General features: G+C 29.2%; 2 protein-coding genes across 4 annotated transcripts in view; one reads left to right on the forward strand and one right to left on the reverse strand.

Annotated features, from left to right (window-relative positions):
• Positions 1-16,018, reverse strand: part of LOC111677309 (long-chain fatty acid transport protein 4) — a 36,841-nt gene that overhangs the window by 17,211 nt on the left and 3,612 nt on the right. The window lies entirely within an intron of this gene.
• On the forward strand, positions 2,467-4,121 carry LOC124420511. 3 transcript variants are annotated; one of them, XM_046953521.1, is made up of 4 exons: positions 2,467-2,763; positions 2,811-3,014; positions 3,072-3,588; positions 3,941-4,121. In XM_046953521.1, exons 3-4 carry the CDS (start codon positions 3,214-3,216, stop codon positions 4,061-4,063), a joined length of 498 nt encoding a protein of 165 aa, XP_046809477.1. In that variant the 5' UTR covers positions 2,467-2,763; positions 2,811-3,014; positions 3,072-3,213; the 3' UTR covers positions 4,064-4,121. The 3 variants fall into 3 exon arrangements, with proteins under 3 accessions (XP_046809477.1, XP_046809480.1, XP_046809478.1); XM_046953524.1 differs by having other exon boundaries at positions 3,097-3,588; XM_046953522.1 differs by having other exon boundaries at positions 2,824-3,014.

Below are 16,018 nucleotides of genomic sequence, written 5' to 3' on the forward strand. Positions count from 1 at the left end.
GAAAATTCTACTAATACATTCTTAGAGTTAGGTACAGACTGACAGTAGACTTAGGTACTTTTTGACAGCGTTTCACTTCTTATTTATTCTTTGTTTGGTGCATATAGTAGTACATATAGGCGAAACTGAAGCCGTTTTCAAACAAAAATTTTTATTCTCTTCACACAGACGAGCCCTGAGAGAATAAAACAAACTTCTGAGAACTTAACGCACTCACAAAACTTCAAATTTTCTTCGCAAAATTGCGAGGATATTAGCACTTATTAGTTTTTCTTATTAATTAAACTTAATGTTTATTATTTTTTGCGACACTTTTAAACAATTTAAAGCCCCGAATATAATTTATATTTTACAAACGAAAAAAAAAAATATTTTTAATTCTTTGACTCTTCATTTTAATTAAAACTGAAAAAAGAAAAGTTTCGTATTGAAAATTTAAAAAGTTTTTTACATACTTTTTTTAATTCAACAAAAAAATAACAAAAAGACGTGTTTATAATATGTTTTAAGATAAAATATATTTTCAAAAAAAATAAATAACTAATATTTTCATTCACTGCCATATAAAATTTCATTAATAACACATAAAGAATAACGTCCAAAAAATACATTTTTTAGTTAGTACCTTTTGACCAACTGTGTTTGTTTTTGAACTTCTACTAATACATTCTCACCAGTTAGGTCTTTGACAGGACACTTAGGTCCTTGACAATTACTTTCGTCTATATACTACTATATGGTTTGGTGTTTTAAAGACCAAAAACTTACACTAATCTATCGCTCATATGCTTCGAATGTTTGTAATTAAAATTAACAAAATGTATCTAAAAATTGGTGAGATATGGCGAACTTTTAAAGAATGTTCACATGAATGTTCTTCGTGTAAAATTTTAATTTTCTAACTCTAATCGTTTTTATTGTTCTATTTAATTCATATGGGGACTCCAAACCCCCCAGAAAGTCTGCCCTTTTTCTCCAAAATGTTTAAATGAGTATTAAGATTTTTCGTGCCCATTCTTCATGTAAAATTTGAAGATTCTGGCTGTAATAGTTTCTCAGATAAACGAAATTTTGTATTTAATTCATATGGGAGGTGTCAAGCCCCCATTGAATGTTCGCCCTTTACACCCAAAATGTTTTATTATACACAGGAAGATACTGTAAAAATCGGTCCAGCCATTTAGCAGTCTATAAAGTCCAAACAAACATACATACATACATACATACATACATACATACATACATACATACATACATACAAAAATCACAAAGAACACAAAGAACAATTACCAACAAAATGTTAAACAAGTCGATAGCCTGAGAATTGAGCAGCAATCAATTTGCGTTCTTTTTATTTTAGATTAAATTTTTGTATATGTTTTTTATTTTTCAACTTTGGAGGCTTTTGATAAAATATATTCAGGGAAAATTGATTATCACAGGAGAGCACAAAACCCATTTAAATTGGCAATAAACAGTCCCAATTTTTGTTGTTATGTTGACTACAATTGTTTTATGTCGAGATAAGTGTTTTGTCAAACGTTCACAGATTTATACATGCGATTATTTAGATTCAAATCATTATTCTTACAATTAAATTTAACACGTAAGAATTTTAATACAAACGTTTGTAAGTAGTAAGTACCAAGCAGCGATTGAATAGATGAATGAATGTATTCGTATTTATACCATTAAATCAGATACATAGTTAAAGAAATTGTTCTTTTATTCATGTCAGACACGAAATCATACATTTTATTGCTGTTTTTTTATGCGATAAACTACTTTGAATGATACCTTGATTGCCTTCAATACTTGCAATTTAAGTTTATTGAACTTTGACTTTATTAAGCATAAAAATATTCTTATGCGTTTAATTCTTAAAAAATATAGCATTTTTCTTGAAAATTTTAATAAAAATACTATATTGTTGCCCTAAATAAATTCACTTGTATTGATATTTTCTATCAAATATATTTTGCTGTTGTTGTTTGTTGACAACTGAAAAGCCTCTGATATATTGTCGAAAAACTAGAAACCGATAATTGATCGGCTTATGATTATGTATGTTTTTTTTGTAAAACATATGAACTCTTTTTAAATTGCATAAAATTTTAAAACTATGTGACACACTGTACAAATATGTAATTAATATCATGATTTAAAAATATAGAAGGTTGTTTCAATATGAATTTGTTGACAAGAAAGGAGATGTTTGAAGTTTATTATTTGTGTAAATATTCAATTCTTCGATATTTCAAATGGAAATATTACGAATAAACTTCAACCAAAAATCTAACATACGTACCTTTAGCCATTCTTTGCGTATATACGGTATAGTAGGTATTTTAAAGAAATGTATATTTGAAACGCTTGAATGGTGTTTCTTGCTTTCGCATTTCGGAAAAAGACAGCTCATTTTTATTAAAATATTTTTTGTTGTGTTAAAATTCTTTTTATTTGAATTAAAATATTTGTTATTTATTTTAAGTTTGAATATTTAAAATGAAATGTGGGATTAATATTCATGAATATGGTAGCTTTATTTTATACATAAACTTCAAATCGCCTTTCTTGTCAGATGGTTAATCAGACTGACATTAAGGCAAATTGAAACTACCTTCTAATATATTTATACCATGATTAATATTTTTCTTTTAAAATATTTTATACAAACATACATGTAAATAATCGAATTTCGCATTGGATAATAACCAAGAAATATCAACAAATAACGATAGAAATTGTAAATTCTTAAGAGCTGTAAGAATGTATTTTCCAAAAAAAGTAAATTTTACAAAAAGTTTCAGTTTCAATTCGCAGATATTTGGTTGTTTAGTTGTTGCAACGTCTATTGGTGTGCTGATTTTTTTGTCTTATGGTTTACTTCAAATAATGGGCAGGATAAAAGCATAAAATTTAAATCATTTAATGTAAATCTGGCAATGACATTGGACAAGACCATTTTGCAAAATAGATTCGAGACTCATTCGACACTTACGGTAGCTCAAAAGGTATTAAAAGCAATTTATCTGTTATATTTTTAAATTTACTCTTTAGCTCTTTCATAGATAATTTTCTTTTCAATCGGATTAGTTGTTGCATTAATGATTTTTGTGCTAATTAATCTTTTTGGGCAAAATAAAACATAAACATTTAATCAAGAAATAATATCAAGATATTCTTCGCCGTCTGATTGATCAAATAATTAACATGTCTAAAAGTTCAAGAACACCATCGCCCAGTTCTAGTTCAAAATCTTTGAACAGAAAAAGAAAACCACTGTCAAATAGGGTAAAATTTAAGCATACTACTGCTTTAAAACCAAATCAATCTGTGCGCTTAAGTAAACATTCTCGCATTGAAGCCGAAATTGATCAATTTCCTTTTGATTTCAAAAATATGTTTAAAAGCCGAAGATCACAAATGATTAGTGACAGTAGTGATGATCGGTATAGTGTTAAGGGTAGACGTGAACGATCCGTCAAAAATATTCGTATTACAGATATATCGGATGATGAAATCTACGTTATGGCTGATATATTTGATTATCAGCAGCTACCAAATATGTCAGACTTTACTGAAGGGGTAATTATTATCTTTAAAATTGTTATTGTAATAATTTTTGGCCCATATTGTTAATAAGAAATTTTTGTTGCGTGTAAGCGAATCTGTGGAATCCTTGTTTACAATTTTTAAAAATAATTTTCTTTTTAATTTGATGTTGGTTCTATGCTCATAGTAATAGTCAATATGGGTGTTAAAATAAGATTTTCCAATTTTGCTTCATGTATTTGAAATGCTAAAAATTTGTATTATTGGAAGGGGGTTTAAAGATATTTAGTTTTAGACTTTTTTAATATTTTTCATATATAAAAATTTTATACAGCGATATATGTTATTATATTTACTATAAACTAATATATGTATTTCTTTGTAGTTCAGCGGATTCTTTTTGACGGCTTTGGCAGTTACTCTTTTAATAAGCTTTTCTTTTATGGTTGTTTTTTCAATTGATGCAATAAGTGATGGATTTGTAGTAATTAAAAAGACAATATTTTGATTATTAGACTAGTTAAATAAAATGTTGTTATTTAGTAAAAATTTACAGTTTGAATCAATTAAAATAAAATAGTAATTAACCTCCGTATATAGGCGGAAGATGGAAGTCCTCAAAGTTTTAAGTTCCTTATATCAAAATAGAGTTAAACAGTAATTTGTTATTAAACTCTGCATTATAACTGCTATTTGGTGGACCGAGTTTGATAATTTTGATACCAAATTTCTTAAGATTTTAATTAATATTTCTGATTTACCTTATTAATTTCTATTGATTGTTTTTTTAAATCATCTTTTTGCAGAAAATTACATACAATTTAATATAGCCGACTCTTTTATTTTTGCAGCACAGTGTATGACTTACAATAATTTTAAAATAATGCAAGTGAAGTCAAATGGAACCATTCTTAAGACTGGCACACAACAGTTTACAAAACTACATTTATAATTACAGTTGGGTTTTCGAAACATTATATTATAGTTAAAATTCCACAGGCTAAAGAAATTTCATTTTATTGTTCGGAAGATTATATGGTTTAAAAAACTTGTTAAACCAACATTTGACTTTGACATTTTCTTTTTCACTTTCAGTTTTCTAGCAATATGATATTGTATATTAAGTTCATATATTACGGAAATTTTATTTATATTTACAAATTTAGTTAGTGTTTTAAAACTGTCGTCTGAAAGGCTTCACATTTATGTATATACCACAAATGTGGTACACTATCTAATGAAGATTTATGGTAATACGAATATATTTAATGTAATGACATGGTTTTATTTTATTTCCCAAAATCTGTTCAATATTTTTAAATATTTCTGAAATTTTCTGACACTAAATTTCTTTTACAATTTTTGACCAATTTTAGAGTTTTATGTCTTATTGGAATAATAATTGACAAACTAAAAATTTAGTGATCACTTTTTTGCAAAAATTATGTTCCTTCAGAGCTGTAGCGTCACCGGTTAACGTGCAATATTTTTGTTCTTTTAAAATTACGTTATTAGTGTGCCTTGCAAAAATTAGTTGAGGTCGAGTCAAGTTACATAATATGTATATCATTACTTAAAATGAACTGATCAAATGTCGAAGTGCACTGTTGCCACTTTGATTATTATTAACCAAAATGGGGATTTTTTGCATGTGCACGTGTGTAATATATTTTTATACCCTACACCACTATAGTGGGGAGGGTATTATATGTTTGTTCTGATGTTTGTAACATACAAAAATATTGGTCCAATACCCACCCTTAAAGTATACTGATCGATTCAAAATCATTTTTTGAGTCGATTAAGACTTGTCCGTCCGGTACAAGGTACAGGCCGCAATTTTCAAGATAATTTGATGAAATTTGGACCAAGCACAGGGACGAAGCCATTGAAAATGGTTGAAATAGGTCCATTATTTCACCTAGCCCCCATACAACCGTACCTCCCGATTTGAACTTTTTATGCCATAATTACGTTAAATATTCTATTATCTCTCTAAAAATTGTCACAAATAAGTTTTATATAAGTATAAATGACACTGAAGATCGGTCCTTATTTGACCCTAGCCCCCATACAAACCCCCTTCAAAAATGTCTTAAACGTCTAAAATTGACTTGTAACCATTTGTATCGCAATGAAACTCAACAAAACTAACTGTTATTTAAAAATATTTCCTTTTCCCAAATTTACCGAGGATCGGCCCATATTTGACCTATATAAAGCCTCATTTAGAAATTTTAGTATCTTTTAATCTTTAAAAAATTAATTTGCAAAACAAAAGGGAAAATTATTTTATTTTAACAAAATGTAAAACATATTTTTGCCGTGCACGCATATGAAATTTTTTTCTTTTTGCTTGTATGAATGTGTTGGTTTTTGCAACAACCCAGCAGTTCGACGGGACAGTCCCGAAATTTCACCTGTCTACATTCAAGAATACTATGGGACAACATTGTGACGATTGACCCGAGAGATATAAATTTGAGTCAACCAGATGGTGGAATATTAGTACAAAGTAATAATAATTTCTCCAAAATATGGGTAAAATAACTACTTTCGGAAGTTCAATAATACAAAAACAACTTTTAAGAGTCTAATCTCTAGATTACTTGGAGACAGTATATAGACGATTGCCTTCGCTCTCGCTTACAAAAGGGATACTAAAGTGACGACTGTCTTCATTCTTTATCTGTGACGAAGATATTAATGGAACTAAAATTTAAAAATTTCAATTGTCTACTCTCTGGAGAACTATGAAACAATAATGTGACGATTGACCCGAAAGATATAAATTTGAGTCAACCAGATGGTGGCATATTAGTAGAAAGTAATAATCCTTTCTCCAAAAGATGGAGAGTTTTTAAGAGTTTTTTTTGTGTTAGGTTACTTGAGGACAGTAAAGAGACGACTGTCTTCATTCTCGATTACAAAGGGTATATTCGTGACGAATGACCCAAAACAAACGAATTACAATCATCCAGGTGGTTAACTATTAGTGGAAATAACCGTCTTTTTCGCATTCATTAACTCTTTGTCGAACTGCTGGGGAAAAATCTTAAATAAAAATGTTTTTCTTTTAATGTATTGGTATTTACTCTGCCATAAGAATCTTTTGGGCATTCCTGCTTTAAACCTCACAATTTGCTACAAAGCTGCAATATAACAAAAAATAGACGTATCAAGTTTTAAAGAAATTAAAATCAATGTCAAATTTTTTGAAAATCGGCCAATATTTAATATATGGTTATCTTTGTTATTTTCATAATACTTACCAGTACAGCGACGAAATTCGACATTCGATTTTCGTGTTTTAGAAGACATGGAAGAGTGTTATATGGGCGAAGGGATTTACAAATTAATATTATTTATGGTATGTCGTTTTTGACTAATTTTAAATTTATACATTATTAAATACTATAAATATGTACTTTGTACATATAAAATTCTAATGATTTAATAATTAGTTTAATTATATGTCTTTTGGCTCGAAGTTATATGACCCCAAATTAAAATCAAAATAACATCAACACAAAACAAAAAAAAAAAAAATAAATAAATAAAAATTGCACATTTTTGAAGAGTGTTACAAAAACAAAGTCCATGTTAAAAGTGAATGTGTTTTTTTTACATTTTATATGGCAACGTAGATAAAAATATATGTATTTTATTATTCGTAGAAAAGTAACAGACAATTAAAACTCTTTTTGAACTTGACATCTAGAAAACGAGTTCGTCGACAAAAAGATGTTGTTTATTGTTTAAAAGAGACTGAAGTAAACTGGTTTCATTAACAATTTAGCACACTTATAAACCAAAAACAACTAGAAAAAAATATCTTATAAACAAAACTTGTTTAAACACTCAGTCAAAAATACTTAAATATATTAAATTGAAATAATAAAAGTGAAAATATTGTTTGGCTATACCGAAATTTGGTGTACTACGTTTTTTGTTAAAATCGAAAAACTATAATTTTACAATTACATAGTTTCTTCGATTTTTGATAAATATTATGCATAAATAAAGAATCATTGCAGTAATGACCTGCTTCTATGAATTAGTAGGTATTGCCTAAATGAAAATATGTATTTTAATAATGACTCAGCTATATGTCTGTATTAGGGATGCCAATCGGTACAGATTTTTAAAAATCCCGGGATTCGGAATTTTTAAATGAATCCCGGAATCCCGATGTTGGGATCCCGGGATTTTCGGGATATCTAAATCCCGAAAAATGTAAATAAATTTTCAAAAATCTTAATAATTTACGGACAAAAATAACATTTTCTATTTCATATTACAATATGAATACATTAAGTATGTGTTTACTAATATAGAAAGCTATTCCAAAAGTATTTTGTGAAATTTTTGAAAAACAAATTAATTCAAAGTACTAAAAATAATAAAATAGTTATTTAGATACAGTGCTTTCTAGATACATCACTCATGTGGCCAACCGTCTTGAGCTGAACATCGGATATATGGTTTTTAATAGCCGCTTTCTAGATACATCACTCATGTGGCCAACCGTCTTGAGCTGAACATCGGATATATGGTTTTTAATAGCCGCTAGGGAACTCGTCTATATCAAATATAGCCATCGTAGTTCCAGCTTTTGCCAAGCTATCAGCAATATTATTTCCAGGTATATATCGTGTCATTTTAACCAAATAAGAGAATTATCAAGTCGCCATCTTATTAAAAGGTTGGCAGTTGGCAGTATAGATTCTGATATACCCATATCTGATATTATCTATTATTTATTATTAAATATTTCATAATTATGTTTATGTTTAATATACTCGTATATCGAAAAAGCGGCAAAACTAAGTTTTATACTAGCTGTTGAATTTCGGGCCTCTTTTAACCCAAGCTCCCTTAGAAAGCCCCCCTTAAAAAAATTACTTTAATGTCCACAATTCGCTTAAAGAAGCATAAATACATTTTATATAACCGTAAATTCATCCTCCAAATTTTATGAGAATCGCCTCAAACTTGGCTTGGGGGATTCCCCATATTTCAGAAAATTATTTTTTTAACAATAAATTGCTTAAATACATCGGAGGCGAGGTACAAATCAAGTCAAATGCTTTATTATGAAAACTAAATCATAATTACTTACTTGTTATTTTTAAATATCCGATAGTACCTATATTGTTCAATTCACAATCGATGTTGTAGCGTTGTATGTCAGCAGCTGCTACAATAAACATAATAATGTTGTTGGTATTTTCTATACAAAAGTTCTATACAAAAGTTCTATACAACTCTTACGACAATTTTTCATATGTTTTTCGAATGTCGTAAGAAAATTCAGTGTTGTCAATTGTTTATTTCATCATATAAATAAAAAATTCAATCGATTTTGGCATAAAAAACGATAAAGTGGTAACACAGAAAATACAAACAAACCGCTGTTTATCAAAACAAAAATAAAATTTTATAAAAAACTATTTATTTATTAGTTTAAAATGTGGAATAATAAAAATAATAGAATATTAAATATAAAGAAATCAATTTGGTTTATTTTGCTCGTTTAATTAGTTTAATATTATTTTTTTACTTTTGACATTGTTTGCTTTGATTGTTTTTTTATTGTGAACATAAACTTATGACTTGCTACAAAAATCTGTTCACAATCACTGTTACTACACTTTAGTAGTCTGTATGTATAAGTAATTAGAATGAAATAATTGTTTATTATATATTTAATTGAGCAATTAAATGTATAATATGTATGTACTAATAATAATACGTCATATGAATTGAATTAATAAATTAGAAATATGTATGTATGTACATTTGTAATTGCAAATTATACATACATATTTATCACGTGTATATATTTTTTAACAAGCCTAGGGTAACATCTTTTTATTATGCTCTACGTATTTGCCATATGAAATAATTTTAAATAAATCATTTCGGAGTTTCTTATTTTCTTATTGTGAAGGATAAATGGTACGCCCTATACTTTCTTTTTTTGTGAAAATCTTGTGGGCCAAACAATGACACTTGTTTGTATCAATCATATTCGAATTTATGTTACATTTAATGTTGTGTGGCCTCCGGTAGGTTAGTGGTTAGTAGTAGTCGGAGGTGGTGGGTTCGATTCCCACCTGAGGCACTGGTTAAGGAGCGCACAACAGGCCCGATAGAGGCCTAGGTATTTCTTCGGATTTGATGTTGTAAACACTAAAGCATTTTCAGTGGAAACTTTTTAATTTCTGGTAAAATAGTTATTACCTTTTTAAAGTACTTTTATATATTGTGTGTGAAATGTATAGAGCCGATTTAAAATTTTCAAAAATTGTTAACCTCATTCACCATCAAAAAAATTTTTTTATCAAAAAAGTTTTTATATAGTTCTAAATCTTTTTGGGAAGTTGACAAGCAATGATTTTGATCATTTCCATTTGGTAACGATATTATGCTGAACGATTATTTTATTAAAGAGAGAATTAAATAAGAAACTTGTTATTTACTTCATAATAGCCGACTGCTAGTTATAGATTTTTTTAATAAAAATACAACATTAATGTAAAAATTTTTAATTTAACATCCTAGAAAAAAACATTGCTTACACGGCAGCAGGCAAGTAACCCAGCAAAAACTGGGTAATGGCTTTCAATTGTAATTACTTACTTAACAACATACCTTTCAATGACTACTAGATATCGCCTGGATTACATAAGAGTAGCCTAATAAGGTCTTACTAATAATGTATTATATAAATACTTTCTAATTCATTAGTCGTCTTGCCAGTAAAGATATAGAAGCTGTATAAGTTTTTTCACGCGATTTACAAAGACAACTTTTTCTGATTACTTGTAATCGTTTGTGTTAAGTACTTGTCTCCAATGACATCACCGTGTTAAAATAATGACTTAAAATGCTATTGTGTAGGTAAATTTTAGCATTTTAACCCCTTACATGGTAATGAAAGTTTTTACTGGGAATATGAAGCAATGTGGAAGTACTTACTTTTTGGGTGAATAACTAATTTTTTGTTCGACGAGGTTAAAAAAAAATAACAGGTTACAAATGTGCTTACCCGACTTTCTCGATCTTAAACCTGGCTCTACACTAATTTTGTGTATTTATTAAGATTTTCCGCTTACGCAGTGCTCCATTAACAAGTTATTTTATAGTACTTTTTGGAATAGTTTTTACATAAAATTATAAATCGACGTTTTTTTTTAAATTCGATTCGATTAAATAATTGGACTGATTCTCTAGATAATTGGCTACAAAAATTATATACATGACCTAGATTACCCATTACTAAAACTTGAAGATTTTTTGCTGCGATGTTCGTTCCTCTTAGTATTATTGCAATTTTGCAATGCAAATGCAAATAATTTGTTTAGCAAATAAATAAGCAAATTAATATTTCACTTTAAATAAATAAAATATAAATGAAATACATACATTTATTAAATGCATAATCCTTATAATATATATTATTTTAAAATACTTTGAGTACACAGGACCTAGTACCTAGGACTTAAAAAATTGTTAAGCATGACAAAATATATGGCCGATTTCAACTAAATTTCGATTTTCAGAGATTACTAAATCGACGTTGAAAATCTACCTATCTTAAGCCGATTGTTATACTTATATTTCAATAAGTACATAATTTATTAATTTCAATATTACAAATATTGATGTAGGCAGTTGTAGGGTATTATGTGGTTTCTATTGTCTGACTTTATTATGATACTTGTCTATTTATTATTTTGTTTTTACATTTTTTCAATAAATGATGAAAATTATATACAATTACCAATAAATAATAACATGTTTATAAATAGTACACTGCGAATATGCAGTGGTCGTGCAAAACTACTTCTAAATGTAATGATTAAGCAGAAATAAATTAAATTTATTAACCTATTTGTAACCGCATGCCTTAATTGTAAGTAAAGTTTTGTAAAATAAAACGTTTTTATTTAACTTTAATGGAAACTTTTAAACAATTTTTTAAATTTTTAGAAAATTGAATTTATTATTATATTGGAATAGCGCGTTGTCTAATAGTTTCATTCGAGTATATATAAGGTATATGATTGAAGGTAATAACCGCAAAGCCGGCATGGGTGTAATGACTTCATTATACAATTCACCTTCGTGAGAAGGGTATATGTAAGTTTGTCATTCCGTTTGTAACTTCTCTAAAATAATAATCCGACCCCATAACGTATATACATATATTTTGGATCCTTAAGATGAGAACGGTCTACCATCGCCCCTTTGTTCTTCAATGAAGAACTAAGGTGGCAATTTTTGTACATTGGCTTTGACCGGTCCATGCACAAGTACATTGCTGGAGTACTCGAGCTATCTTATCTCGGACCATTGGATGGCCTCTGTTGATTCGGCAACAGCACCTAGAGACGTAACCGGTGGACCAAAGTACGGATCCATCAAATGAGCCGAAGAAATTGGTCTTACTCACAGGGACACACTGTGGTAATTCTGATATAAACAGAATATACTCTGAACATATCTGGACAAGGAAAGAAAATTCAATGGTATCATATGAATATGATACCTTTCATCCATCATCATTCAACCCAGCACACATCTCATTCATACGACACATTCATTATAGGTAGACGGGTGGGGTAAGGTCCTTGAGGTACGGCATTTCCAACGCTTAGTCCCTCAGTCACTCCTCTGTGGGGTATCTGTTGTTTCGGCAACACCACCGAACTTATCCCGAATATTGACTTTTTCTTTTATCACTATTTTAACCTCCACTTACTCTCCCCGCGAATTTGGGTTAAACCACACCCACTACGTGGATCCCGAAGAAACCTCAACCAACTGACCAGCCAGGACATAGTACAGCGGGCAACTGGCCACCCGTAGTACCAGATTATGCGATGCTCTGGTCTGACCTCTTTCAATCTATGCAAGGACTAAGCCAAACAGTAGACTGTAACCAATTTTTTAGTCCCGGCCAGACTAGAGGTATTTACCACCTCTTTATAAGCCATAAAAGGGAACTTTTTGGTACTTTTTCGTTTTTCAAAAGGTACTTTTTGAATTTTCGATACTATTGAACCTATTAATATGAAATTAAGTATGTAGAGTCTGAATTAGGTGAGAATTTCAAAATGTACTTTTGGAATATTCTATAATATTACACAAGGAACATGAAATGAAGTACGTAGATCCGGAATTAGATGAGAACCCATAAAATGGACATTTTTGGATTCTCATAATATTGAACCTAGAAACATTAAAATTTAGCATGTTGGGCCTTGACTAGGTAAGTCCCTAGAAAAAGGGACATTTTGGTATTTTTTCGTTCTACAAAAGGTACTTTTTTAATTTTCTATAATATTAAACCTAGAAACACGAAATTAAGTATGTAGAACTCGGATTAAATCAGAACATAAAAGGGTACTTTTTGGTACTTTTTTGTTCTACAAAAGGTACTTTTTTAATTTTCTTTAATATTGAACCTAGAAGCATGAAATTTTGCATGTAGGTCTTTGACTAGGTAAGAACCTACAAAAAGGGACTTTTTGGTACTTTTTTGTTCTACAAAATGTACCTTTTGAATTTTCTATAATATTGAACCCAGAAACATGAAATTATGTTTATAGAGTCCGGATTAGGCGAGAACACATAAAGGGGTACTTTTTCGCACTTTTCGTTCTACAAAAGGTACTTTTTGAAATTTCTATAATATTGAACCTAGAAACATGAAATTAATTATGCAGAGACTGAATTAAGTGGGAACCCATAAAAGGATACTTTTTGGTTCTTCATAAGTTATTTTTTGAAATTTCTATAATTTTGAACCTAGAAACATGAAATTAAGTATGTAGAGTCTGGTTTAAGTGAAAACCCTTAAAAGGGGACTTTTTGGTACCTTACCGTTTTGCAATTGGCATTTTTTGATTTTTGTAATAAAATTCGTACTGACTGTTTTTAACACATCATGGTGAAGAGTATATAAGATTCGGCACAGTCGAATATAGAACTCTTACTTGTTTTCAATTAAAATTAAATTTGAAGTAATTGGAAATGAAAGTTTACCAATTACTATTACTTGAATTTGAGGTTCTGTCAATTATAATTACTTCTAATTGTAATTGAAGTAATAAATTAGAATTTCTATCGTATCTGTAATCGTTATTGAGGAATATTCAATACTTGTAAGTTACTGGAAATTTTTTTCTTACAATTACATGTAATTTGTAATTTATAATATTTAAATTATAACTACAGGTAATTGTAATTAGTAAAATTCAAATACAATCACAAGTAATAGTAAAAACTTCAACTAAAACTAATTCTAATTGGTATGTTATAAATTACTTTGTATAATCATTACACTCCAAGCATGCAGTTAGTTAGTTTGAAAGGAGAATGTACATATATACATCAAATCCGAAGAAATACACCTAGGCCTCTATCGGGCCTGTTGTGCGCTCCTTAACCAGTGCCTCAGGTGGGAATCGAACCCACCACCTCCGGTCTACCAGACTAGAACACTAACCTACCGGAGGCCACACTAACCTACCAGAGGCCATGCAATAATGTTTCTAATTCCATTTAATATAATTATGCTGAAACATTCACTATGGTTAAAATAATATGCTTTATGCATAAATGACAAAAATGGGTTAAATAATGTTTACTTAAAATCAGTATTTTAGAAATTTTTCATATTTTAATTGAATTTGTCATTTGGAAATATATAAGAATCAGCATTTTTTAAGAAAAACGCATTTCATTGTTGTGCAGCCTAATCGGTCTGTTAGACCGTAAGCAGGTTTAGGAAGGTTAAATGTGTATGTAGTATATGTATGTATCTAATTGAAAATATACATTACTAATGTGGACTCTAAAATCGCGTACAATGTCCAAGAGTTAAAAATGTGGTTGCGATGAAACTTAGTTAATTACATTCAAATTAAAAATAGATTTAAACACAAAACAACATTCAAAAAATTTAACTGATTTAGGTTTCTAACATTTTCACTAACCCTTTGACGACTAAACCTTTTTGGTTTAATCAATTTAATTTCATGTTTGATTGTCGATATCAATGTGCAGATAATAGTTAGGATAACGAAATTCTTCCCCTATATAACTTCTAAGTCTTATGTACCGTTGCTGTCGGTTGACAGATTCGCCCTAATTGTTACTTAAAAAGATAAATATATAGTCGTCAAAGGGTTAGCTGTGCTAGAAAAAGAATTTTATTAAATATTTGACGTACTTTTATACACTACACCACTTTAGTGGGGAGGGTATATTAAGTTTGTGCTGATGTTTGTAACGCACAATAATATTGGTCCTATACCCACCTTAAAGTATATTAATCGGTTCAGAATCATTTTCTGAGTTGATTTAGCTATGTCCGTCAGTCTGTGTCCATGTAAACCTTGAAATCAAACTACAGGTCACAATTTTGAAGATAATCCTATTCAAAATGGTTAAGATCGGTCCAATTTTTCACCAAGCTCCCATACAACTGAACCCCCCAATAGGGCTTGTAAACTTTGTAATCAAACTATAGGTCGTAATTTTGGAAATAATTCAATGAAATTTGGCACATTATATTTTATGGTATCGTAGACAAGGCCTATTGAAAATGATTAACATCGGTATATTATTTCACCTAGCCCCCATACAACTGCACCCGGGAATAGGGATTTTAAGTTTATAATTATGTTTAATATACTCATATCTCGACAAAACGCTGCAAAAACCATGTTCAATTCAAGACTTGATGACCCACACGAATTCCATAATAATGACCCTAGCCCTTTGAAAAGCCCCCATCAAAACTTCTCTTAAATGTCCACAATTTTATTCACCAATAAACGACTTAAGTATGTATATCTGAGGTAAGGTACAATTCAAATTAAATGCTTTATTATGGCAACTTAATCACATTATATTTTTATCAAAGGTGTAGGGTATTATATGGTCGGCCTCGCACGACTATAATTTCTTACTTGTTTTTCGATTAAGAAAGAAAGCCTTAGTGAAATTTTCATTAGTATCACTTTAATGTCAAATGGCACCAATCCTAATAAAATGATTATAAACTGGGCAAGTTTTCGAGATTTTGATTTGATTTTTTGCTTATTATATTTAGCGCAATGTTTTATGAATTCCGTCTTCAAATATTTAGCAAGTACAATTAATTTTGTTTTACACATTTTAATATAATGTCAAGCGCAATGAAATATATATAAAAATTGCATATTTAAACAAAATATTATAAAAACAAGTAAGAGTGCTATATTCAGCTGTACCGAATCTTATATACGATAGTATTATATTATAAATTCAAAAAGTAAATAACAATAAGCAGAACCATTAAATGCGCAAAAAAAAAAAACAAATGGGCAAAAAATGTATTTTTATTCTAAATTACATAGTTGCTTTTTGAGATAATCGGACGTTTAAGGAGTGAAAATTTAAACTA

Source organism: Lucilia cuprina, chromosome 6 (genome assembly GCF_022045245.1).
Source record: "Lucilia cuprina isolate Lc7/37 chromosome 6, ASM2204524v1, whole genome shotgun sequence".
In the NCBI taxonomy this organism is placed as follows: domain Eukaryota; kingdom Metazoa; phylum Arthropoda; class Insecta; order Diptera; family Calliphoridae; genus Lucilia; species Lucilia cuprina.

What these genes read in the sequence shown, in the direction of transcription:
- LOC124420511 (XM_046953521.1), top strand. Translation starts at nt 3,214, where the DNA reads ATGTCTAAAAGTTCAAGAACACCATCGCCCAGTTCTAGTTCAAAATCT. An exon ending in TGTCAGACTTTACTGAAGGG is followed by an intron (nt 3,589 to 3,940) that starts GTAATTATTATC and finishes ATTTCTTTGTAG; the next exon opens with TTCAGCGGATTCTTTTTGAC.